The sequence below is a fragment of the Sparus aurata genome, chromosome 20 (assembly GCF_900880675.1).
Source record: "Sparus aurata chromosome 20, fSpaAur1.1, whole genome shotgun sequence".
NCBI classification, from domain to species: domain Eukaryota; kingdom Metazoa; phylum Chordata; class Actinopteri; order Spariformes; family Sparidae; genus Sparus; species Sparus aurata.
The window spans coordinates 7,782,592-7,809,064 of record NC_044206.1 but is presented as its reverse complement, the minus strand read 5'-3'; the positions used below and the strand labels follow the sequence as shown (position 1 = coordinate 7,809,064).

Here is a 26,473-nt window from a genome sequence, read left to right as displayed (position 1 = left end):
GAGAAACTATGAAAATAGAAGAAGCAGGGGGAGGACATATTTCATTAGATTTAATTATGATTTCTTATTTTCACCTCCAACCGAGCAGATATATTTAATTACATAAGTCAGTACAAACAAGTGAGCTGTGAGTAGCTGATCCTAGATTCATTACTTGAGTATAATGTGTACTTAAAGACCTGTCAATCAACTTGGGAATGATAGGGTCCTCTGATTTCAATCTTAGTGGTGTTGATTCTCTTATTATATCTATCATGCTATTTACTAATTTTTATGTATCATCACTACTATCACATATTAATCCATTAATTGTGACTTCATGTCAATACATTTAATGATTGAAAAAATGTATCTGAATCTAAATATAATACATATTTATCAGTGTTAGTGCTGGAGGTTTGTCTTCCACAAATCACTGAATCCCTGAAAAGCCTGGATACTTTCAGCCAGCAGGTGTCGCTGTGGAGCGATAGACAATTTATTGAATGCAAAATGTCGAACTACAGCAGAAAAGGAAAATAAATCCTGCAGATTATCATGTGTAGCAGCAAGTCCAAAGATTGTAGATTTGTAGTTGCTTTCTGGATGAGAACTTCTTCGCTTCTGGCCGCTTGTGTGAGAAACAGATCCATGGCTTCATTCTCTCACATGGGACCGGCGGACTACATTTCCCAGAATGCACTGAGAGGGGTTAAAGGTTATCTGGACATGTGTAGTTCTCCACAGCCACTGCACCTTTCTTTCACCGAAAAATAAGACCTTGCACTTAAAATTGTGCAACTAACCGTTATCTCCCCCGACACACAGCCTATGTGTACATAAGTGCATGTCACTCAGTGTGAATGAGTGACAGCGACACCGCCGCTGCTGGGGACAAACACTCTGAGCTGCTGGACTGCTGCGGAGGACTCAACAACATCGATTACTCGAAGGTAAAAGCGAAAACTATTCAGTGCGAAGCGTTTCTGCATGTCGGCGTGTCACACGAATCGGCGTAACTGCTTGGACGAGCCGACAGTGTCCCGAAATGACCGAACGAACGACTCCGCTTCGTCTCTGAGCTCCTGACAGCTCAAAAACATCCGGCTCAGACCTCTTTCAAAACAAAAGCATGCTTTTCTGCAAGTCTTCTGTGCGACTGTTGACCCCCAGCAACACGATGCCACGTCATCATAACGCAATATAAAAGTAACTTTAAAAAAAACAACAACACATTTTTTAACTTGTATTTCCAATATAAAGTGAAAAAGAAAATATAAAGTGCCATTACTGTGTCCTAAATATAGGCCAACCAGTGTCACCTGCTTATCCAACCATTTTATGCATTTGCATTTATTTATTCTCCTTTAATTTGCCCCGTTTGTACCCAAAGTCTATATTTAATAAGATAAGGACAAATTACGCAATATTTGTCCTGATTGGTCTATGTTTTGAAATTTGGTACGGGCATACTTTGGGCAAGTATCATCGGCCCTGAAACACTTAAAAGGCATGAAACAAACTTGGGACATTATGCCTCAAAGACCTACTTTGTTAGCCCTTCATATATGACGTCAACAGGCATATGCTGAAAAACCACAGAAGATCCCCCCAGTGTGTGCTGCTCCACCTCTTGTCAGCCGTTAGAATGAATCTTTATGCGGCACACCTCGCTTTTAAAAAGCCCCAGTTTTCTTTAGTTCACCATCTGGGAATATTGTACAAAAGCCAGTTCTGTGTTTGATACAGCAGCACAACAGTAGTTATACAATGCACTAATTGGGCAATACATACCGTGGTCAAATTGGAGCAAATGTTAAGTACATTAGGAATAAAAGATGGATTAATCTGCTGAAACTCTCTATCCTTCTAAAATCTAACTGAGATGTATCTGCATGTGAAATAAGACGGTTACAAGTCCAAAATCGTACAAAGATAATGACTGAATGAACTGAGTAAGTTTGAATACAGACTCTGTAAAAAGTGTATTTCCGTGCACTTATGTCTTATGTTTAACTGCACTTTGTGCACAAAATGAAAATGCACAAACAAAATACTTCAAATATAGAAAAATGGTGGGAAAAAAAAAAACATTAACAAGCATTTTCTTTTGCAGTTAAAATGTGTGCAGACCTCTGATGACTTTTAACACATTTTCCATACGTAGCAAGCTACATTTAAAAGGATGCATCTTTGGAATAATTTGTGTTTTGAAAGTACGTTATGTTTGTTTTTCTCCTCATGGTCCATTTTCACCTGGCTGTTTCTCCCAGATGGACCTGAAATGGATGGAAGAACTCCTAAAACACATCAACTTTCATGACTCCAACTTTTGTATCGCTGTGATCGCCATCATTTTCAACCCTCTCTTCTGGAATGTGGTAAGACTGACTGCAGATAATACTTCAGATATTGTAGCCACTAAATAACTATATACAGTCTCTCGTATACTTGATACAAACTTTGTCAGGTGAGCTCATTGAGTTTTGGAGCATAAATAGCTGCCTAGGGTTGCTGAAAGTAAAAATTGTCCAGAAACTTGATTGGATTTTAATTGCGTACAGTCAACTTTGTACATAATTGTATTGTTTTGAAGGTGAAAAGCCAGCTTAGGTCGTAGATATACTTGCTTTTTTTCAATCATGTGTTTGTGTAGACGACCAGCTCCGGCTCCTGAACGTAGTTGTTCACATTGTTACCTATATACTTTGTGTGTAGAACTGGAGGATACCACTAGATGGCACACCTTGGCTTCATTTCAAAACTTCCCGCCATTTTCGTCCCTGCTGCGGCTGGCATGCTTACTGACCCTTGACCCTGTCACATCCCCACACTAGCCCCAACGTTCGTGGGCATATTCCATCTTGCAGATGGGTAGTGTTGATTTCCGAGTACGTTTACGACTGACGCCCCACCCTTATGTAAGATAAGCGAGGCCTCGGTGTGTCTTCACTCTTTTTTTTTTTTTACCAACTTTGGTGCTGGATTTTTTGTAGACTTCTTGGCTTGTTGAGAAAGCAGTCTGATTATGCAGTTATCAAATATAAAGTTTAATTGAGAATGTTTTTTTTTGGTTTGTTTTTGTCGGCGGCCAAAAACAATAGCAAAGCTGTTATTGTTCTTGGCTTTGCGTAATCAGCGCTTACCGTGACAAGTTGATCAATGAGTCATTGTTTGTCAACTCCAGAAATGTTCAGAATCCCTGGCAGCGGTGCTTATAGCTTGGCCAGGTGCACAGAACGGCATAATTGGTGGGAGTTTGCTGCACGACTGACTCTCAGTGAATGGTTGGTGCACCTGGTGGATAGATGAAGGCTGAGAATCAAGTATTTAAAGGTATTACGAATAAGGTACTTTTACCTCCAAACTGGGTTTAGTTTAAAGGGACAGTGTGTAATATATCAAGTATTTAGCGCCATCTAGCTGTGAGGTTCTACATTGCAACACTCCTTTGCTCACCCCTCCCGCTCTGAAGACGTTGGAGACGTTCCGGAAGCTACGGTGGCCCTGACGGACAAGAAACTCATTTTCAAAATATGGACTCTTTCCCAACAGCGTCGAGTATTTCTACTGATTCAAGTAATGAGGTAAAGATGTAGTTAGTTATTAAGGCAATAAAACTAGAGGTTATAACTAAAAAGCTCCCTCTCAGTTCCGCAGTCAAGCTGGCTCTGAGCAAAAACGCGTTTAGCCTTACTACGTAGTACCACGTAGTGCTTTGTGTCCCTCTCGGCAGTCCATAGTTTTTTTAAAACCGGAAAGACATGGCGGCCTCCATAGAGCTTGCCCGTGCTATGTATATTCAGATATTAGGGTAAGGTTAGGGTAATTCTTCGCTCAGGAGGATAAGTCATAGTGTTGGCAGAGGTAATTGTACACCAATGAGGACTTACTTATGAACGAAGACGTTGATTTGAGTTAATAAATTACTTAAATCGTTACACACTGTCCCTTTAAGTACTTTGGTACATTTAATTCTGTTAATTTGTTGTTAGATTAAACCCTCCATAAAGTAGGCAAGCAACCTACTGGTGTGCACACACTGTAATTACCAACCGTCCAACATGTTTACAGTATAGTACCTTCCAATAAATTGTGCTACTTAAGAGTAGCAGGAATAATTTTGCCAATCGCCATTAAACACTGAAAGAAGCAATAAAACAAGAAGAAGAAATGAACTTGCTGTGCTGTCATATTAAACTGCACTTCACTGTTAAATGCTACATGTTCTTCTGAGCAGACACTCCCAGTCCTGCTTTTTGTTCAGCTACATTAGCTCTCCGTTAGCTAAACACGCCGCAGTACTCCGCTGCCCAGCACAGGACTCTGCTGCTCGACGGCTGCTAACAGCTAACTAGCTCTCTCCTGTGACTTCAAAACACATTTGTTCTTCACAATAATGCTTTATCATGGGGAAATCATCACCTACACATTGAAAAAAACCTTGTGTTCCAGAGAACATCTCTGTTCAACACATTTGATATCATCCCCGGGACAGCAGGAGTCCTTTAGTCTCAAACCCTGCAAGACTGATTCTGAATAACATCTAGCAGATAATACATTTCATAATTTTACTACTTTGTATCACCCCATTATTTGCTTTGCCTGTGTTGATTGAAGTGCACTGTAAGAGAGGTGGTCATGGAGCGTCCCTTTTCACAAAGACAAGGTTCTTTTTAGTTTTCAATCAGATGTGCTTCCACTATCCAGCGCTCTGCAGACTGTAGTTGTGAATTTCAAGTTTCACCTTCCTCAGTAATGAGGTTTACTGACTGAACCATGCCGACACTTAAAAAGATGCAAGGAGTGTTACATAACGCTGCCATTAAGTAAAGGACGTTAACCACATGTTATAATGACCTCGTCTAGAGTAAATACAATTGGCTGGCTGTACGATTATTGTCTAAAATTGGTGTAATTTACTTGCCATTTCCTAAATTAGCTTCACTGCCTCAGCAGGTGTATGCGTTTCATTTTCACCATGTCATTTAACCAACCTTTAGTGGTAACTGAGTCGACCATTGACACAGTCTGCCATCACACCTGCACAGCCCAGCTCATCACACAGCCGCTCTCTCCACGCGAAAGAGAAGTCAGTTATGTGCAGTTAATAGTCAGGTGTCAGGCCTTGCACATTATCCTTAATTGGCTTTTTGTGCCTGTTGCGTTTGGAAGATAGGCAGTAAGTGGTTGTAATGAGGGTTATTAAAGCAAACAGCATTTGGACTGATGGAACTTACTTAGGTAAGACAACCTTGGATTATTCTGCAGTCTTTAACAAGGTAGAGAAAGAAACCAGACACATATGATGGATGTCTCCCTTCCATCCCGCCATTTCTCATATTTCTGTTCGTATGTCTATCACATGGGCTCAATCAACTGCTGATGTACGTCTCATTTGGGCCCTAACTTGTGTATTTGTCTCTGTACACCTGGTCCAAAGAACATGTTCATTTCTGGTGCCAACATTTTGATGAAAGGTATTGGCAAAATACGTTTTATTCAATCATTTGCAGCAGGTCATGCTTTTGCCTTGTTACATGGCTGTGTATGCGCTGCTTGTGCTGTGCTGGCACCTTGCTTCTGAAAGTGCTGGAGGTTTAGCAAGCTCGTGCTGACGTTGATGAGTGCAAAAAGGTTCAATTTGAATGAAAAGCAGGGCTGCAACTAATGATTGTTTAAATTTTGTTCTGTTTATTTGATTCATCGATTAGTTGTTTGTTCTGTAATATGTCAGAAAGTGGTGAAAAATGGCCAAGATGAGATACTCAAATGTCTTGTTTTGTCCACAAAGAATTAATCAATTATCAAAATAGTTGGTGATTAATATAATAGCTGACAACTAATCTCAAAGTTTTAGTCGATTAATTGATCAAGCCTCTTTAACTGTTGAATCTTTCACTCTTCTCACCAGGTAGTGTAAACGTTGTTTATCAGAGCCTTAGGCAAAAAACATATAGCCACTTAGTCTGAGAATGAGGCTGATGAGAGTGGTGGGACTTAGGGGCTGCAAAAATACACTAGCACATTATCAACTTTTAAGTTTATATGGTAAACGTGTCAACTGAGATTTGCTAATTTCACCGTCGGACAGACACAAAGCAGCTTCAACATTCATTTTCAAATTGTGTCTATGGTACCTTGCGCATGTAAGTCCAATATTCATCCTCTTTCAGCTATGACTTGTTGTCTACCAACTCCTTTGGGAAATGTCTTGATCTCAAGCAAAATGCTACGCTATGTTAACCAGGTGGTTGCTAACTTTTCCTGCCTTTTTGTGCTGTGCAGGTAGTGTGCACTGGGTCACTAAAAGCTTTTCACCAAAAGCTGCCTGCTGAAACAAACATTGCGGGCTGTGGAAACAAAACAATGAGACACTAAAACGCTCTCATGACCCGAGTCGTGTAAATCTCTGTATGGCAAGTTTGTCACTCAGAGCCACACCTTCAAATTAATTGCAGTCATTTGACGTATTTTTCACATGAATGTCTGAGGCTTTAAGCGTTCTCATTGAAATTGGGGTCAGCATGTACATGTTTTTTTTTTCTTTTTTTTAATCTTAGACAAAAATATCAATTCAGCGGTCTGAAAAATAATTGGTCAGAAGAATCACTCATGACAATAACTCCTTCAGTCATGTTTTTTCCACCCACACACTACCCCTCCATTCCCACTCCTCCTCAAGAATGGTGAGCGAGGAGAAAGCTTGATTGATTTTTTTTTTTCTTTTTACAATACGTGCAGGCAGCAGTGAGAGGTGCTCCTGTTATTAGTGCTCCTTGTGTACTGCTTTGCGGTATGAAATGACCCATCAGTCTGTCCCAATGATTAACCTGCGGTACAACATGTACAGCATGCAGTTCTGTGAAGAGGCTGCACTTGTATGTGGTCACATCCAGGACATTTCTTACTCTGGAAAGACGGTTCACTTCACCACACAGCTTCAGAGGCTGGGGTCACACTGAAGTAGAATCATATGAATAACTTGCTAAGAACAGCAGTCCTTCAGTGAATCATCAGTGACCTCGTGTTATGATTAAATCATCAGTAACTCAAATGCACAACAGTCCTGAATGCATCTCAGTATTTTCTTTCCTATGCACATGGCTACTTTTTTTCATTAGTTAACACAAGCAGTCAGATAATCCTAAACTACCTTTCCATATAGCAAGTTGTTTTAGTAATCAGTACAGCACTCTACAACACAAAAACTGCATCTTTCAAATACCAGTATCTGGTATATATTTTTTTTATTAAAATGAACTTGATCTACATAAATGTCATACTTGCCAATAAGAAAAACAACTCTGTCTTCTTAGTGGCCTCATTTGCATATCACCAACCCCACATGCCAAACCCGAAACTGTTATTTAAGGGAAATGTGTGTCAGGTAAATGCAAACAATGTACTTGTTTTTCATTGCCTTTAATACAAAAGGCCTCTTGTTACGCGTGTCACCCGGATGTACTGGTCCGAGGGAGACATGTTGTTGAATGCTGTGAGTCTGCATGTGGTGTGACCTCTCAAAAAAACAACTGATTGCTCTCCTCATGGTTAATATCCTACTTATGTGCTATTAACGCACATGTACTATATGTACTGTCACAGGACAAAAGAGAGGGACTCCTCACCAGCTCTTTGGTAATGGAGGTAGACCTATACTTTACATTGCACCGAACACAGTGTTCCTACTGGAACAGAGACGCAGCAAGGCCTGTTCCTTGTGTGTGTGTGTGTGTGTGTGTGTGCGTGCGTATGTGCATGTGGACACAGATCATAATGTACCACCTCCCCGCTGACACTGCTTATCCTTTTATCTTTTCACAGTGCCATGAAACACTGGTCTCACACACACACACACACACACACACACAAACACAAACAGTTAATGAAACCTGTTTGCTTAACCTATGCTTTAGGAAAAATGTCAAATGTCTGAATTTATCAGAAAACACTGAAATCAAACTTTAATTGTGTTCTGAGGCAAATAAGTCAAGAGGTGCCTTCTCTTTCGTTTGGTTCGGTTGAATCAATGGACACGCTGCGACAGCCGGAAAATAGAATTAGATGAATCAACAGGTGCTGTAATCTGGACTCAGTGGGGGCCAGCAGGTCAGTGTGCCACGGAGAGTCTGTGACACATTGACCTGGTTGTGGAACGGAGCCGATCCTGCTGTCAGGCACCGGTCGACATTCAGACTCGGGAGCGATAGGATCTCTGCAGGCTACAGCCTCAGCAACCTCTGCGTGGGCTTTGAAATGTCTGTGTGTGTCTGTGTGTGTGTGTGTGTGTGTGTGCATGAGTGTGGCCTATATCATGACTCATCTTTTTGGCCACTTTGAGTCTTCCCTTCATTTTATATTTTAACTGTTAGTATGAGACTGACCAGAGCAAAATTAATTTCCATTTGCCAGTGGAGAAAGTCGTCTGTCTGTGTGTTTTTCCCCCCTGCAGACGAGAGTTACGTCTCTGAAAGCCTCAGAAAAGCACAGATGTCACACGGAGAGCCTGTCAGTCAGCTGGCACAGCGCTGAGCCCCCATTACACTCCAGCACGCAAACCTCTCTGCCTGCTGATACTAATTACACCTGTGCTCTGATTGCAGGGGGTGTCATCAGGTGCCGATGATGTCATATCCCCCTACTAAATGTGGCGCTAATGAGTTGTGCGGAAAGCTGATTGCTTGTTTTGTTTTGGGTTTTTTTGTGCGAGTGTTCCATCGTATTCCTTCTTATTCATACCTCTGACAGTACAAATTCAGCGCCTAACATCTTCACTGTATACCTCCAGGTTTCGATTACTGTGTGGCAATGGCTGCCCAAGCATTATGGTCTTTTTCAAACGGGGGAGATTGTCTTGCAGGTAAATTCATTTTCAGTAAGAGGGGATTCTGATGAGTGTTGTGTTGGAGTTGTTCCTGGAACGTCGCCGCAGTGGGTTTTTCTCAGTTGCCTCCACACTTGTGAGACTGGAACGTGTCACTGAACACTCTAAACCAACACATTATCGACCAAAAGACCAACATATTCCCACAACTATAAACACTTGCTTCCCCTGTTTTCATACATGGTGAAAGACTCGACACCCAAATCTCTTCATTTATCACTGCCTGCGCCGTGTGCTCAGTTAGAAAGCACAGGCATTCAGTATCAGTAACTCAAGTCATCACAGCTGCAACTCAAGTAACACAGGTGGAGGCAGTGAGAGTCAAAATTGTTCACGCACCAATCTCAGGATAGATAGTCGAAAGGGCATGTGGCACAATGAATCCATAAACACCTGAAAGTAGAGAAGGAGGGTTCGCTAACAGATTCAATATGCAGCAAAATCTGTGTACCTGCATATATCTAGTTTGTAGTGTATGTGTATCTTATGGCTTTTGTGTAATGTTTGAAGGCAAATTATGTTGTTGATGTCAGATTACATCGTTTAGAGTTGAGAGTTTGGTTTTGACATGGAAGCTTTAAGTTTTTGAATATGATTGTGCAGTTGTGCATTTGTGGTGAGAGTTTTTGGAAATTGAGTGTTATCTCTGTAAAGTTGCTCCAGGACCATCACTGAAGCCGACCACACTTTTTTTTTTTTTTTTATGGAATGTGACTCAAGATAAAATAAAAAATCACACATGGGAGACGTTATACTTTCCAAGGTTGTGAAAGGGTGAATTTGAACCCATACTAGGGCTGCACGATTCTGGAAAAAATGTGAATCACGATTTTTTTGCTTATAATTGAGATCACGATTCTCTGGCACGATTTTCTTTCACAAAATGTTTATTGCACTGATGAACTTGAACAAAACAAAAAAAACATTGTAGAATGGCAGAGGCATACTACTATGCCTCTGCCAAAGCAATGTTTTTTTTGTTTTGTACCAAGTTCTATCATTGGATGAGAAATGATTTTTACAAAAGTAAAAAAAAAAAATTAGGGCATCCTTTAATACCTCATTTTGTACAGGGGCCGTATCTTAAGCTAGGTGATATGTGATAGCTGCTGTGATCGGCTTTCTAAAACGGAGGCATAATACTCCTCCTTTTCCAAAAGCCACCTCAGAGGAAGGCGTAAACATGTGACGTGACGTGAAGCTCAAAGTTGGGCTGTGAACAGTTGACGACGAATTTGTCTTCAAAATAAGAGCTTTACATTGCACCCCATTGGAGTTTAGAACTGGGTTCTTAGCGGGGGGCTTTTAATTTGAAAATAGCGACCGTTCCTAGCTTGTCGCTACAACAACAAGCTAACACAACCATACAGCTAGAGAGACGCTAACATCTCCCGGATTTCAGCGGCTGTCCAGTTGCTCATCTAGCAGGCGAGGCGGAAATAAGTGTACCCTCCGAGGCGGCAAATCGGCGGACCAAAACAGACCCCCAACTTGCTGCCCCCTGTCTAAAACCGCGACCTAGCCGCCAAAAGGATGCGCAGATTGGCGGCTTGCTGCCCCGTCTAAAAACAGCTTCTCACTCACTCCTTCCAAACACTCAACTGCAGGCGGGCTTCCTCCACTGAATCACGTGTTGTAAAGATGCTTTACCACAGGTTGAGGGAGGAGGCAGCGGCAGTGCTGCATTTGGAGGCGCTTAAAAAATAATCCGGGAGGAAAATAGGAGCATTTGTTTGTGATTCAGCTCGAGATATAAAATGCTTCAGAATCACTGTGTGTAGAAATGAGATCACGTGTATGTGTGAATCGAGGTCGCGATTTTTTAACGATTTTTTGTGCAGCCCTAACCCATACCATGTTGTCCTTAACCTAACCAAGTATTGTTCCTTCCTAAACCTAACCAAATTGGATCAGAAAAATGAAAAAAAAACAAAAAAACATGGTAAATACCAAGTTAGATTAGTGTCAAAATAAGAAGAGAACAGTGTAATAACGTGTTCCAAACAGGATACGAAACCCGCTCTACTGCGAGATAGTCCTGAACGTGACCCACCCACCCAGCCAGGACAGATTGCATGAAACTGTCTTGACCTTTTTTCTGTGCAATCATTGCCCGAGAGACTGAACCTGCCATTTGTAACGTAACTGAAATATCTAACTGATTTCTACGCAGTCATTGGGACTTTGTGGTTGTCCAAATGCACAAAACCTGATTCCATAGGTATCATGCATGGTGTGCCTATGTCTTAACTTTCAGAGCGCTTCACTTCCTGTCAGTTCACACAAGGAGAGCGTGTGACACCCTGCTGATCCAAGTGGGCACGCAGATATCACTTCCTGTCTTAAAAAAAAAAATGTTGGTTATAGTTTTGTATATAGAGATTTATAGGGATTTGTACTTTACTCTTTCAGCTCAGACACATTACCCAGGTCGATATCTGCTTTTACAAGTGTGTCATATACTTAAAACAGTTGTCCTGTCACAAGTAGGACCCTGTGCACCTCCTCTTCTCTGCCTCTTCATTTCCTTTACCTCTGCACCATTTCTGTCTCCTTGCCCCCTGCTGTTTTTCTCCTGTTCACTTCGTCCCGCTGCTCTCACCCACAATTGGTTTTGTCACAGCGAGGGATGGTGAATCACACAGTTGTAATTTTCTCTCTTTCCTGTATGAAGAGGCCTTCATGTACCCGCCTGCCACTCCCCTGTGATCCCCAGGTATCTTCCTTCCCACATGTTCGTCATCATTCCCCCTCTACGTCCTTGGTAACTGGCCAAAGTAAGAGGCCGTGTAAATATTAAAAATGACAGTTTTGCAAGTCTGGAATATGATTACAACCAAATTTCTTCCAGAGTGTCTGTTTACTAATCGAGGCATGTGTCAGGCTGGACCTCACCCTGAGCGAACATCCTCCGATCCACAGGAGGAACGTAAAGTCTGACCCGAGACAAATTGGCAACGTAATGACAGTTTATCATGAGGGCTGGGTATTGAACCTTAGAGCCTTTTGAGTGGCAATAAAAATGGTCAACAGAAAACATATTTAATTTGTGTCATGCCGTTGTTGTTGTTTTTTTTGCTTAAACAAACACTCACTACTATAATTTCACCAAAAATTATGTTGTGATAAGACATGAAACTTAAAACAAACTTGAAATACAAATACATTCAATAACACCTATACGGTAGCATTGTGTACTTTAGATAAGCAAACGTGCACTGTATGATACTGTCAACAAAACTACTACCTCCATTACCAAGCAACTGAATCTCTTATCTGTTGGATTACATGTTACCTACGTCTGTGTCTCAGTGGAATCTACCAAAACAGCTCTCTGTCTCTTGAGTGTCATATTGCCATTAATAATCCTACATGGCCACAAATACTGTAGATACCAGAGGTGTGAATCTTCACTGGCCTCACGATGCATCTCAGTGTATGGCATCGTCAGTGATCTATTATTCCTTCACATGGCTGCTATTTCATAATTGTAGCTCGGCACAAAGTACATCATCACTGTGTCTCTCTTTGTTTGTGTCTGTATCGCGTGTATTGATGCTTTGTGTGTTTCTGTGCCAACTCATTTCCGATCTGTCATTTTGCTCTAGTTTCTAGTCCCTCTCCCCTGTATGAGTTTACATAACATAACATAACATTTAAGTAATGGAGACGTAAAGTCATGGGAGCGGTGCTTCAGTTTGAAATATTTTCTAGTGACGCATTTGAGTCTCCTGCCTCGTGTACATGACTAAAATTGCACAGCATCTAACATTAGTGTAGTGCTTAGTAGGGGTGTGCCAAAATATCGATACTACGATATATCGCGATATTTCGTCTTGAGGTACGTTATCGATACACTGGTGCCAAATATCGATATTTAAAAATGTAAAAAAAAAAAATATATATATATTTTTTTTTTGGCCCACCACCACCCCTCTTCGGAGGACAGCTTTATCTTTATTCAAACATAGGTATACAACCAAATAGAATAAAAAAAAAATGGTTTAAGTAGCTCTGAAACCCACACATATAGATATTTAATGATGGTTGTAGTAAGTGTGTGTGTTAAGAAGAGACACTGTGCAATATACTCCTTGTTTACTTGGCTGTCATTCATGTGAAATTGATTGACAATGTTTTGTAATTCCTGTGAAATGGATTCAGTGCAGTCAATAAATTCTGAATTTCTTCAGTGACACAGATATCGTGATGTATCGTGGATGAAATTTCTTGCAATATATCGATTATCGCAGAATCGCTGTATCGTGATATTATCGTTATCGTGGGCAAAATATCGTGATAGTATCGTATCGCGAGGTACCTGGTGATACCCAGCCCTAGTGCTCAGTGTGAACACACTGTTGAAAGGCCCCTCACAGCCACACAGGTGTGCAGGGACTCACATAAAGTCACTGGACTCCAATGGACATCCAAAGAAGTATAAAAGTGAAATTTTATCTTGAGATCATCAGGAGATCTTATTTGTCTGAAAGAGCAGACTGACTGTTTTCCTCTCCATTGAGGGGAGTTGCCATAGTTTCCCTGTGAATGTTTTACTATATCATGTGGCTGTTGCTGTCAAGACTGACCGTGTTCAATGCCTGGGGGAGAGCAGCGGTATGTTCAGTCAACCAATCAGCAGCAAGACAGAAAGTAAACGCTGTATCATAGCTAATGATATATGATATAGCTAGTGAGAGAGTCAAATTTAGTTTAATAAGTCTAATTTTTATGGCAATACTTAATTGTGATGAAGATGTTTCCGAAATCTCCTTTAAAATCTCACTATGCGGTTGACCAGGCATGTCCAAACTGTTCCGACTGAGCGTAAAGCTCAGGTGTAATTAAAAACATTAACGATGGTGCATGCCATTTAGTTTTGCTATTCTGGCATGGCACACACATTCAACTGGAACCTTTCAATGGAAGTTGTAATCACTGTAATCAGTTGCGCCCAGCAACAGGTCAGCGCCGTCAATGCAGTTTTATGTTGGTCGGCTTTTCAACTTTGCTGACCGCTCAGAGCACTTTACAAAGCTTCTGAGATTCACACACACATTAATACACGGATGGCAGTGGCCGTGCAATGTGCCAACGGCTCATCGGGAGCAATTTGGCGTTCAGTATCTCGCTTAAGGATCACTTTTTGAGCAAATGTACAGTGTGTTCTTAAAAGTGATGTATTAAAATATTACTATTATTTAGAGTGTAGGTATTATTTTGGTATTGATGATGCACACCTGACATATCACCAGCTTGTTGCCAAAATCAGGATCAGCTCTTTTGTTTTCTCAACCTTTGTTTTTATAAGGATATAATATAGCTCCTGCTGTTTGATGTTCTCTGAATGGTGGGGGAGGCTGATAAGTAAATATTTTTAGCCTCAGCATCTAACACCAGAGTAAAGTCATTTCAGACCCGGAGTCTGGGTCCATTGTGCATGTCATCCTTGTGAGATGTTTATCAGGGTTCACATTTTCATCTTGCTTTTATAGATAATGTGTTTTTCAGTCTTTATCACAGCGGTTACACGTTGTGGCCATGAATTATCAACTGGTTACACAAGCCTCTGTCTGTGTGCAGAAACGCTTCTTAGCACCAAGCTTGCTGATGTTGTGCTGCTTTCATAATGTGTTTTGGAAAATGACACCCTTCATCTCAGACAAAGAGAGGGCCTCTACTGTGTCCTTCAAAAAGGTTCAAATAAATCAATTCCTGCCCCAGCATATGTGTGACACCGTTCCAACCCAAAAACAAGCTCATGAACTGTTTCACACTCGAACATATATTCATCTGTTGAGTTTTTGACCATTCATAAATCGTTTGTAAGGAACAAAGTGCTATCATTGCATATACTCTGGCCTTAAAGTTCATATTGATTGCATTTTTAGGTTGACAAATATAAATTCTTAAAAAAAAAAAAAATGCAGAATAATTATAAAATCTTTTCCTTCCGTTTTGACGATTTTGATGTTTTTTTAAGCTTCCAGATTACCTGCTGCCTTACCTACGTAATGCAACTCCGCCAGTTCACCAAATCCTTCCTGCTTCCTCTGCTGTGTCTGTGTGCCGGTCAGTGACACAAAGCCTTCAGTGATGAATGGCACATTTTGGAACATTTTGGCCATTATCAGGTACATTTAACTTGTTACCACAGGTGCTTAAAAAAAAAATCTGGCTCAGCTTGGGCTTGACAGGCTAAGGCCCACTGCAATGTAGTGAAAGAAACGCTGAAAGGAAAGGTTAGTGCCGCAGATATTTAGTGTTTTTTACGGTACATTTCATTTGTGTCGCTCATCATTGTGAATGCAGCTAGAATGTACAGTAATTCTTGCGCTCAGTGACTGGAGAGGTAAAATAAGATGGAAACTGTTGGTCTTTGCTTAAATTATATCTGTACAGTTTGAGGATGATACCACTTTCAGATTGAATGGTCTCCTTTCTCTGGATGGATGCAAGTTGTTGCTGTCTCAGCCTCTGAAGTTATCCTCAGAACGATTTCAAAGTCAAATCTGCTCCGACATCGGGTTTTGGGCTAAGATGTCATGCTGACACTTACACGCTGGGAGGAAAGTGGTCACCCTGTTCTTTGTTGTCTTATCTAAACGCCTTAGGCTGACATCTCAGCAGGAATCATGTGGACATGATGTCAAGCATTAGATAACAGGATGTGGGACCAAACTGTGCAACCGTAACGGAAGGATTGCTGTGCAAGCCATACTCTGCGGACCTTCAAAGGAATTCTCTTGTACAGCCCTAGTGGCTTGGGCAAGATGTTGGAAACTCAATTCTAATGTCTAGTTAGAAACCGATGAAAGTTCTTTAGAGAAGGTTTGGATTGATAGTGAAAAAGTAAAAAAAATATGGACAAATGGTTGGAATAGAAAGCTTGAAGTAATGGATAAATGCTTGAAATTGTGAACAAAAAGTACTGGATACATGGCTGAATTGTGTCAGATATTGTTAAATCAGTTCCAGTTGACATACATATGAAACATGACAGGTAGTGTAGGTGAAGGGGAAACCTTATTTTCATCTGGCATGGGCTGTGGACGTATGTCAGATGAAAAAGGATGGGAACCAATGCTTTACAGAGCATTAAGAGCTTGTTGCTAATCTCTCATCGATTTTTCTCACTCTGCTTTCAAGCCCTAATCACAGCTGAGACTTAAGCCAAACATTTGCAATTACAGAAACAACTTGAAAAGCAGCATTCGATGAAATTGTGTGTAAAGAGTCGGCAGATTGTCCGCTGGCTCACTCGAACACGAAAGTGTGCATTCAAAGCCTCACTGATGCAAGGCTACCATCTCCCAGGGTTCTTGTCTAGCGCCTGAAGGGGTTGCTGATGCAGCCACGGGCCAGAACAGTAACGTCTGAATGAGTCATCAGTGTTGAGACAGGCAGATGGAGGGACTTGATCGAGTGAGGCTGAAGGAAAAAGGGAAAAGGAATACGTGTGTCATTTCATTCAGTCTGGCTTGAGAAATGACAGGGGAGAGAAGATAATATTTAAAAAAAAGAAACACAAAAAAAGGGAATATGGAAAGATAACAAAGAGGAGAGAACAATGACATGTCAGTGTTACCTCTACAATATCTCTGTTTATTTACAAACCCTAAATGCTGGGAAAAGTAGAAAATAAATGCAAACTTTGAAAATGAGGCTGAAGAGCCTCACGCCACCTCGAAATACTTCAGATACTCTTCTATATTTCAAATACTCTACCTACATTTAGAGTTCTTGCATGAAGGTGCAAAAAATGATATAGGAAATGACTATTAACGGTATAATCAACTTGAAACGAACGATTCTGACTAAATCTACATGCATGCTCAGGAATGAAGATGAAGATATTTTTGTTGTGATGAAACTCATTAGTTTACATATTGTCATGACAGCTCCGGCAAAAATGAAATTCAACAATAAACATTCAGCAGATTATTTTTATGGTCTGACGCACAAGTGTTGCGTACATGGGAGCATCACGTCTTTGTCAAGAACTGCAATCTTGGTGGCAGTTATATTTAGGATGATTATGAACTGAGGACATTAAAGTGTCAGAGTTTGGTTTGATTCAGCTGGTGTGTGTGTGTGTGTGTGTGTGTGTGTGTGTGTGTGTGTATCCTTTTTATGAACCAGGATTAGTTTTAGATCTCAAGTGACAACATTTAGTGTCATTAATTAACACAACATTAATTTGTAGTTATTTGTAGTAGTTATTTTGGCTGATCTTAGTCCTTGAGCTCGTCAAGTGTTTCAGTTCAGTGTTCAAATAAATGACTGATCATTACAGCCTTTTGATACGGTCTATTGCCTTTCACCAAACGCTGCTCCTCTTAGCCTATTAGCTGTCAGTACAGCTATCAAGCTCTCTAATTAACCACAGCCCAGTTTTTTGTGGAAACAGCAGTAGATTTGCCAATCCAAATTAATGGTGATTTTTGAAACAACAGGTGTTGATTTTACAGAAATCTGTCTGCAGAAATGACAACTGTCCAGGGCAGATTGTATTGGCATTTGATAGCAATTCAGACAATGTAGTTTTCACCTGTGTTTTTGTTGGTTGGTAAGTTGGTTCGTTCGTCAGCAGGATTTCCCCAAAAAACTTCAGAAGGGATTTCTTGGAGGCTTGGATGGAGGATGAGAATAGCCCCTGTAAAGTTTCTGCGTGGAATCGGAAACAATCCACTGTAGGGCTCTTTTCAACAATTTAGTTAATTTCTCAAGGAACAATGCACAGATCTTGGTGATGGGCAATGTGGCACTAACAGACTGGTTTTATTCTTGGGGGCACTCTGAGATTTTCATTTTCTGAGATGGTTGGCGTAGAATTTCATACCGATGGCCAAACTGTCCGTCATGACAGACACAGCCCTGTGTTTAAAGTGGATGAAACAAGAAAAGGTGAGTGGTCGCCTCTTTCACCCTCACCTGTTATGTGCAACAGGTACACATGACCCTGATGCACTTATGAGAGTGCCCTTGACTGCAATCTGTGGTGCAGGGTTCAAGAAAATAGAGCTCACTTTATCCATGCCATTCGCTTCTGCCACTATGTTTTTAGTTTTAGAAAGACAAAGAAACCCTTGATCCAGAAGTGTATATATTCTTTGGCTTCGTCTGCGGTCAGATGATGCTGATCACTGTCCCTTTTTTCTCTGCTTTTGATAAGTAATTGCTCAAACAAAATCTACCCTCTCACTGTGCCCTCAGAGGCAGAGGTCAGCCTCAGTTGAGCAGTTAGTTGCCATCCGGTGCATGCCTTCTCAACCAGCCCGTATGTGGCGATGAAGCTGATAGAGCAAACAACATATTCAACGTCATCTGATCTTCTCCCTGCATATGCAGTTGGTCTGATTCATCTGGTTTGTGCTGCCCGGTGACCTACATCTATGGGAACACAGTTTTCATCAACTCATGCTGTCCATGTCGTCTGGTATAGTGGCGGTTAGTGACGTGCAGCTGAAGTTGTCTGTTAGACAGCAAAGGCCAGGAAAAGTCATGATTGCAAATGCTTGTTGAGCCAGAGAAAGCAATGAATGGGCATCCGTTTTAAATTATCTCCCACATGGTTTCAGTACTTTTTGGATACATTTCTTAGTATTAGTTTGATTAGGTTGACATTAGATTGGAACTTATGTACAATTTTATTTGGTACACATGTTTGAAATAGGGTCAATGGGACAAAAAGGCTAAGCAGTTTGACAGTCAAACACTTGGCTGGTTCTTGGAGGAAAGACCTACAAATAGCTCACCCTTACATTTGATTTGTGCTTGAATCTATGTAGTACCTACAGTTGAAGCTCTGCATAAATGCATGACTTATGACGGAGCCCATGCCGTAGCCCATGTCTACACCTTAGCCTACCACATAGTATATGCCAAAGCCTGACATGCTCATACAGTTTCCCCAGTAAACACACTGACCTCTTCAGCTGTTGCTCTTCTTGGATTATACTCCTCCTCTGGAGCTTTTCACAGCTGGAGTGTCTCTGGGCTACTAAGTGTGACAAATGCTACTTTGTCAAAAGCAGGTCCTGCATTCAAGTGTGGTTTTTATGGAATTGCAGCCCTCCCTATGGACACTCAGCCTTTCCACTCTGCCTAACCTCAAGGCACAACACACAGAGGCCTGTGTGTTTACCAGGGTACCGCTGTATCACTGCTACCAGCAATACAGACACGCCAGCGCACATGCTCACAGCAGTGCGGGCCACTTGTGTCGGTTCCAGCATAGGTTCTGCATAATACCTACATGCAAATGTCCTTGGGCATGACACTGAACCCCAAGTGGGTCAGTGTGTGAATAAGTGAGCATCTCAATGTTGGAAGTGTTGAAATATCGCTCCTGATGCGCACGTTGGCACCCTGCATGGAAACCTATGCCATCAGTGTGTGAACGTGTGTGAATGGGGGAATGTGGCATGTGTTGTAAAGGGCTGTGATTGTTCAGTAGACAAGAAGAGCATTCCATAAAGGCAGTCCATTTCCAAACAGGCACAATTGCAAACAAACTGTGGAAACTGCAATGGGCAAACAAAACTGATGGACAGTCCCACAGAAACTGTAAAAGCTACAGATTTCTTCCTGTTTTCGTTTGTGCTGTTCTTGCACAAATGATAAGGTTTGTAGTACTGCAGATCAACTAATATTTTTTCTTGAGTTCAAAGCTGTTAGTGGAAAAGAATGTTGATGTCACTGCATCTGCTAGATGTGTACGTAGGCAATTGTTCTCAAATACTGCAGTCATATGAACTTGTTAAAGTGTACTTTATTACTCAGTGGCAGACTTATTGTTGTGTTGTGTTTTTGTCTTTCTGCCTTCAGATAGAAAACATCCCTTAGTGTTACACAGCCTGACCTCAAAAGACTGTTTAACTGAAAATAACAGATATCAGTATCTGATTAATAAAAGTCATTAATAAAATTCATTTGTATCCATACTGTATGTATTAGGTTCAGTCAGGTAAGCGGTATAGATATTCATGATTTCAGTGAACAACCAAGGATTTTCTGCATTGTTTCATGTTTTTATTTATTTGACTCAATTACGTTGATTGCCTCGGTGATCTGACCTCAGAAGTACCTACGCAGTGTGGGTTAAGCTTGTATGGTTGTATGAGTCACATTGGTTGGCATTGGAAGCCATTCATATTCAGGAATCCGTTCTGCTCGTTGAATTTCTGCGAGCTCAAGATGAAGTACAAAGAGATGTTTTTTCAAACTGCCCTGAAATTCAGCCCAAACGTATTGACAGGTCAGGCAGACGGGTTTTTGGGGAAATTGCCTAAATGTTCAAGTCATAGGAGCTTGCAAATTTGAAGATAAGAAAAAGACAACAACATATTAATTTTACATAATTTTCTTAAATGGTGCCCTCGATTTATTACCCTTATTGCTGAGAATAAAGGATGGAAATGGTTGCAACGGTGATCTGACGTCAGATGTTCTCACGCAGTGTAGGCTCAAGTTTGCGTGTGTGTGTCTATGAGTCACATTGAAAGCCATGCTGGGATAGTTTTTTTTTGTTTAGTTTTTTTCAATTTATTAAAATTGACAGAAAAAATATAATATTTATTTAATATTTATTAAATATAGTATTTTACAACTCAAATCTGCATTATGATTTCTAGTTCTAGTTATGGCACACAGCTTGTTTAAAAAGTTATACAAAAGTACAATAACAGGGATCAACTGATTTCTTTTTTTAAGGGTTGATACCATTGTCCATTAGCAGTAATCAAAGAAACTGATATTTCAAACTGACATACATTTGCAGTTAAAACAAAAGTCTTAATGTCAAAATTTGAACAGTGACTAAAATTGACTCAAGTCTGTACTTAAGTACAATTTTAAGGGAACTTTACAGAAAAACATCCATATTCTTGTACTTTATAGTTCCAACACACTACATTGTTTAATACTTTAGATACTAGTTACTGACAAATTCAGTGTGTTTAGTGTTACATGTCACATTTCTTGTGTATTTGTAGACAAATAATGCCCAATCGATAAATTACCATTATATTGCTGTGGTCTCTTTCTATCCCATCAGGCTCAAGGCTTTCACGAGTTACCAAATCTAAATATGCCTTTCCTTACAAACAGATCAGAAAAGTGTAAATTTCACCAAGCAGTGGGGATAAGTACAGTTAATTTTGTTACAAATTGAAATTGGTTACACCGAAGTCGTCTGGCCCCGACTACATTTAATAGTGTTGACCGCAGTGCGAACACAAAGCAGAACCGTACAGTTACCAGGGGTTACGTATGGTTCAAAGGGCGACTATAACGCCCTATCAGTGTCAAGAAGCCCAATTACAGTGTGAATCAAATGTTGCTGTACCTGATAATACTCACAAAACTGTCCATGACAAAACAAGCCACTGTGTAAGACTTTCTACTCCTACAGTTCCTTCATTTTCTGTTTGAAACTATTCAACACTGTTGTCCCTTTATGTATTTTGTATTCAGTCCAGGTCAGTCTGATGACCCAAACGATACAGGGAGAGCAGCTGGTTCCATAATCTTGACGTCTGCATGTATTTATTTTGAGTTTTTCGCAGCCTGTAAGCATTTCAGCTGAATCATTGTTGATGATATAATCAGGCAGATATAATAAGTTAGACCTCCTACCTCGGCCTGGAGGTAGAATGGATGCAGCCATAACAGAGGTCTCATCTCATTAGGCTTTAACTCACATGAAAGAGATGTCTCAAGGGCAACAATAAAACATGGTTAATGGTGAATAAATAACATAATTTTTGTATTTTCCCAGTCCAGTAAAATGAAATCCACATTGAGTTTCATTGTTTAATTTGTTTTCCTTCAAAGGGTGTAGAGACATGCACTAAATGAACATCGGAGAGTTAGCTGCTGATAGTTGACAGTTTGACATGACATGCCCAGAGGTCACACACATGTCAAGACCATGATGATCCACAGCATATACTGCAAATATTCAGCCATTAATTTCAATTAAGTATCTGCTAGGAATTTTAAATTTCCTTACCCAACTTAAAAGCGTTACGTTTAAACTTGTTAAAAATTGTGTTTTTTGGCGATTCATGCAGCTAGTCTGAGCAGCTTACATCATCTGCCATCGCAGCGTGATGCAGGTTTAGTTTCTTCATACTTGATTCAGTTTCAACTTTTATGCCGCAGGCAACTGTGTTTTTATGTTTTTCATCATTATTGTTGTTATTGTTGTTTGAATTTTTGATATGGTGATGGCACTTCTGGAGGGGAACATAAATGTCTGTATGAGATATAACAGCATCAAATACTTGCACATGTCAACCTTCTGGTAGTCCTTGATGAGAAGGAAAAGGAAGCAGATCACCGAAGCAATTAGGGTGTATCCTCTGGGAACACAACTTGTTGCACCACATATTATAGCAATCCAGTAGATCTCGTAGATCCAATCCAATAGATGTAGTGTCAACTTTCATACTAAAACCTAGACCTGCTTACAGCAGTAGAGGAAAATTTAGAAGATCACTAACTCAGAGGATCACTACAGTCAGTATGTCTTTATTCTTTGGGGACCATGATTGTCTGCACAAATTGTATTGTAATCCAACTGATATTCTTTCAGTCTAGACTAAAGAGGTGGAGCAAGCGACTGACAGACAGTATGGTCATGTGTAAAACTACACTGCATGGCTAAAACGTCCATGGTTCTGTTCCTAGGTTTTTGAGTGTTTTTCTGAATTTAATTTGTCTCATTGACAGAGCAGGTGCTCCCAGTATTTTCCTCACTGTAGTTGACAAAATGTCCATAAATCCCCAGATATTTAAATATTCAATCATTCTTCTCTGAATTGATTTAATCAGGGTGTCGCAGGTGTGCATGTGATCCATCTATGTTCCTGTTCTCTCTTTGCTCGTTACTCCAGGACAGCACACACCCTCACATTAATACACTTGGGTAAGCGTGTGCATGCATTCGCGCCTGTGTGCAGGTCTTCCTCCTCTGAACACAGCTGTACTTTGACATAATGTATCAACACCAAGCTGTCAATCAGGCTAACAGAATCACAGTGTAGCCAGGAGATTTCCTTCTTAGAGGGGTTGAAAATAACCAAAACTTAAGATGCTCCAAAGCGCTCTTTTGACAGGATTAATACATACATTGTACTTGAGGTTCTGTTGTCAATGTGTATGAGGGTCTGACGAGTTGGAGGGTGCTTTTAGCTTTATTTTTTTCCATTTTTGCTGCTTCGATGTTCTTCTGTCAGTGTACATCAGAAGTCCCTCCTCCTCGGATGTCCTGACTTCAAGCCCATTGATGTACCCCCTATCCTAGATTTAAGTGGGCTGATGGGGGCGCAGGAGGAGCCTGTTACCTAAGCCTTGATTTAATTTGTCTTGGAGAGCTGCTAGTTCTGCCAAACCGGCGCCACTGTCTGTACCCTCCCTGCCTTCTGTTATTTCCATGGCTTGATTGATGATTTGATAACAGCATCAGTAGTCTGTCTGCAGAACATCAGAGTATTTTTAGTGAACTCTGTCGTCCGGTTGAGGGTTGTAAATCACGTTGGATGACTGCAGGGGGGCCTGCAGTCCCGTCCCTACTTAAGTGTACTGGTTTGGTGGATTAATAGAAAACAGATTCATTGAATCTATTTGTTTCTGCTAATCAAATTATATAAAAATGTATTGAGTGTATTACAAACTTTAAGAATTTGATATTGTAATCACAAAATAGTACAGTGAAATGCAAAAAAGCTAACAAAAGTGTTAAAAAGCAAAGGAGACTTAAATCAATTATCCGTTGCCAATGATATATTGAAATAATTTTTAAAATATGGCGTTCATCTGATTGTGAATAGGATGTTACACAATAAGATCCCGGAGGATCCCAAAACAATGGGAAAAGGCTCGTAAGCCTCTCTTAAAATGTGTTTAATGTAAACCATTTAAGCATAAAGATAATGTTGATTTTATGCAGATTTGTGCATTAAATATAGATTTACAAACTTGGAAGTTTAAGGTCAAGGTTGCAGATTTATAGGTAGCATAAACAACTTCCTTATTCAAAGGTTCAAACTGAGCTTGGTTATACAAGATAGAAAAAGAGTGTTATTTTCTTTTACCCCATAATGTCAGTAATTATCCCAGATGACGCATGTTTGACATTATTTCTTTTCAAACAGTTTTCAGCTTTTATTTGTATAATGTCCATTCTTATTTTGAGAGACACATTCATATGAACATTCTAGTTATTGGACTGTACAAACTTTTAAGATTTTGATTAATATTTTTAATAACATTTGTGCATAATGATTTCGTCACTGTGGACTATTTACTTTCCTTGAAAAATCTATTTTCAGTGTGATTCCATTTGCCGTACATAGGCCTGCATTATTCATGAACACCAGTTACGCTTAAGTTGTGTAAAAAAAATAATATATCTGTAGGTAATTGTCATTCAGAGTATCAGTTTCAGTCAGGTAGGATAACTGTTTTCCCTTCGAGTGCATCATTTTTATTGAGAAAATTAAGAAAAGCAATTACAGTATGATGCCAAGTGCTGCCAAAGGTTTTTAAGACATTTTGCAGCTAAAAGCACATTGCAGGGTTAAAATGTTGTTAAAACGGAAAGAACTGGTCAATTTCTAAAGCAAACACATTATATTGAGAAACATAATGAATGTCTTAGTTTCTGAGTACTAAATATTGGTCACTGTCAAAATGTGTAAAATTATTATTATAAAATGATATAATAATAATAATAATGTACATTATTATAGTATAATTGATTTCATGAGTTTAAAGGGATAGTTAGGGTTTTTTGAAGTGAGGTCTATAAAGTACATATCTATAGTGGATCTGTTCCCTACCGTAATCAACGATCAGCGCAGCCTCGGTTTGGAGAAGTAGAGAGCCGCTCCAGCCCAGACACTCAGCTTTGTACTGCAGTGAACGGGGTCCAGATGCAAAGCGAATTTTAACCACCTAAAACAAGGCTCACCTAAAAAAATCTATAACAGTTCAAAGGTACGTTATATAGAGAAAATTCACACCTCTTACATTGCCGTCAGACCGCCCTTTCTTTTGGCACTACATTTGGCACACGCATTAGCACAACTGGGCCTCGCACCGTATTCTGCCACTCGCAGATAATGCATCTGGACCCCGTTCTCTGCAGTACAAAGCTGAGCGTCTGGGCATGAGCGGCTCTCTGCTTCTCCAAACTGAGGCTGTGCTTATCGACAATTACGGTAAGGAACGGACCGACTATAGATTTGTACTTTATATGACCCCATTTCAAAAAACACAAACTATTCCTTTAAACATGATAATATTCTAAATGTTTAGCCGCCAACCCGTCACATGACTCTTATTCAAACACTTGACAACGACTGTTGGAAAATTATATTTTTTGAAAAGTAAAGGCAAAAACTACTTTGTCCTGCAATTTCGACCTTCTTTTGTTTTCGGTCAATTTGAAAACGTTATGTGTAAAAACTTGTTTGCTGTTGGTAGCTGGATTATGCATATACTAATACTAAGCATTACATGAACCAACTTCTGAGCCACCTACGTCACTGTCAGTGATCACAATACATCTCTTGGCATATAGTAATACATTTTATATAGCAAGCAATTTTTTCTCCTCTCCATGTGCAATCAATCTCCATCTCTTTCTAAGCCTTTTCTCTATTTTACTTTCATATAGATTTGTATCTTCAGTTGGAAATAAATTGTGCTTTTGTTAAGGATACTTGAATGGTTATGTAATGTACTTCCTCTTCTTATGACATCCTTCTCCTACCATGCTGCCATGTCTTTTTTGATATAGCCTATGCCTTTTTAAATTTGATGTACTTGGAAATGTGTTTGGAAGAGACATGTCCACAAGCATACCGCAATTAAAGTTTGTTAGTTTTTTTAATTTTTAGATTTGGATTTTGGTTGGATATAATTTTTTTTTGAAGACGCCTCTTAAATAGAAATAACACACCGAACAGAAGCTAGCCTGTAGAAAAGTCCAACCTCTACCTTGTGCTGTAGCATCTCAGCAGTTATTTAATGATCACAGTTACTAACTGATTACGGATTTTAGGATGAAACACAATAATGTGCTGTAACACAATAGTCAGATTGAGAGTTCACCTTCACACAGATCCAAACTTGAGACGCCTGCTTTGGAAAATAAGGAAAGGGATATTATCAACAGACCACCTGCCATTAACTCGCTGCGTGAATTGGTCGGATAGTCCTCATTATTTATGACCTTACTGTTTTTCTTCTACCAACCCTGAGTTTGAATAAATAGTTTTATCCTCAACAACATTTCTTCAATATTTATAAAAGAAAAGAATGGGCAGCATTTTATATAGAATTTATTTTTTCTTTTCAAAATAAAAATGTAATTATAAGCTTTATTCTCCAAGCCCACTCCAATAACAAGACTGTCTAACACAAAAGCAGCATCCCCATAAGAGACACTTCAATGACTGAAATTTCTTTCAATTTTTAGATAAGAATCTAAAAAGTTTATAGTTTGAGCTGAAAATATGCTAATGTTAAGATTCAATGAATGTTAGCAGACCAATAGGCTGATTAGCTAATGTTAGCTTGCTCTCTTGATAGACT

The 26,473-nt window shown here is 39.9% G+C and overlaps 1 protein-coding gene across 2 annotated transcripts in view; it reads left to right on the top strand.

Moving 5' to 3' along the window:
- The first annotated feature begins 586 nt into the window (after window positions 1-586).
- The window catches only part of pemt (phosphatidylethanolamine N-methyltransferase), a 61,706-nt gene continuing 35,819 nt past the window's right edge, over window positions 587-26,473 (top strand). The window contains exons 1-2 of one of the 2 annotated variants that reach the window (XM_030401265.1): window positions 587-932; window positions 2,253-2,360. In XM_030401265.1, coding sequence (XP_030257125.1) covers window positions 843-932; window positions 2,253-2,360 — 198 coding nt within the window. In that variant the 5' untranslated portion in view covers window positions 587-842. The remainder of the gene's footprint in view (window positions 933-2,252; window positions 2,361-26,473) is intronic. The other variant, XM_030401264.1, reaches the window with a different exon arrangement.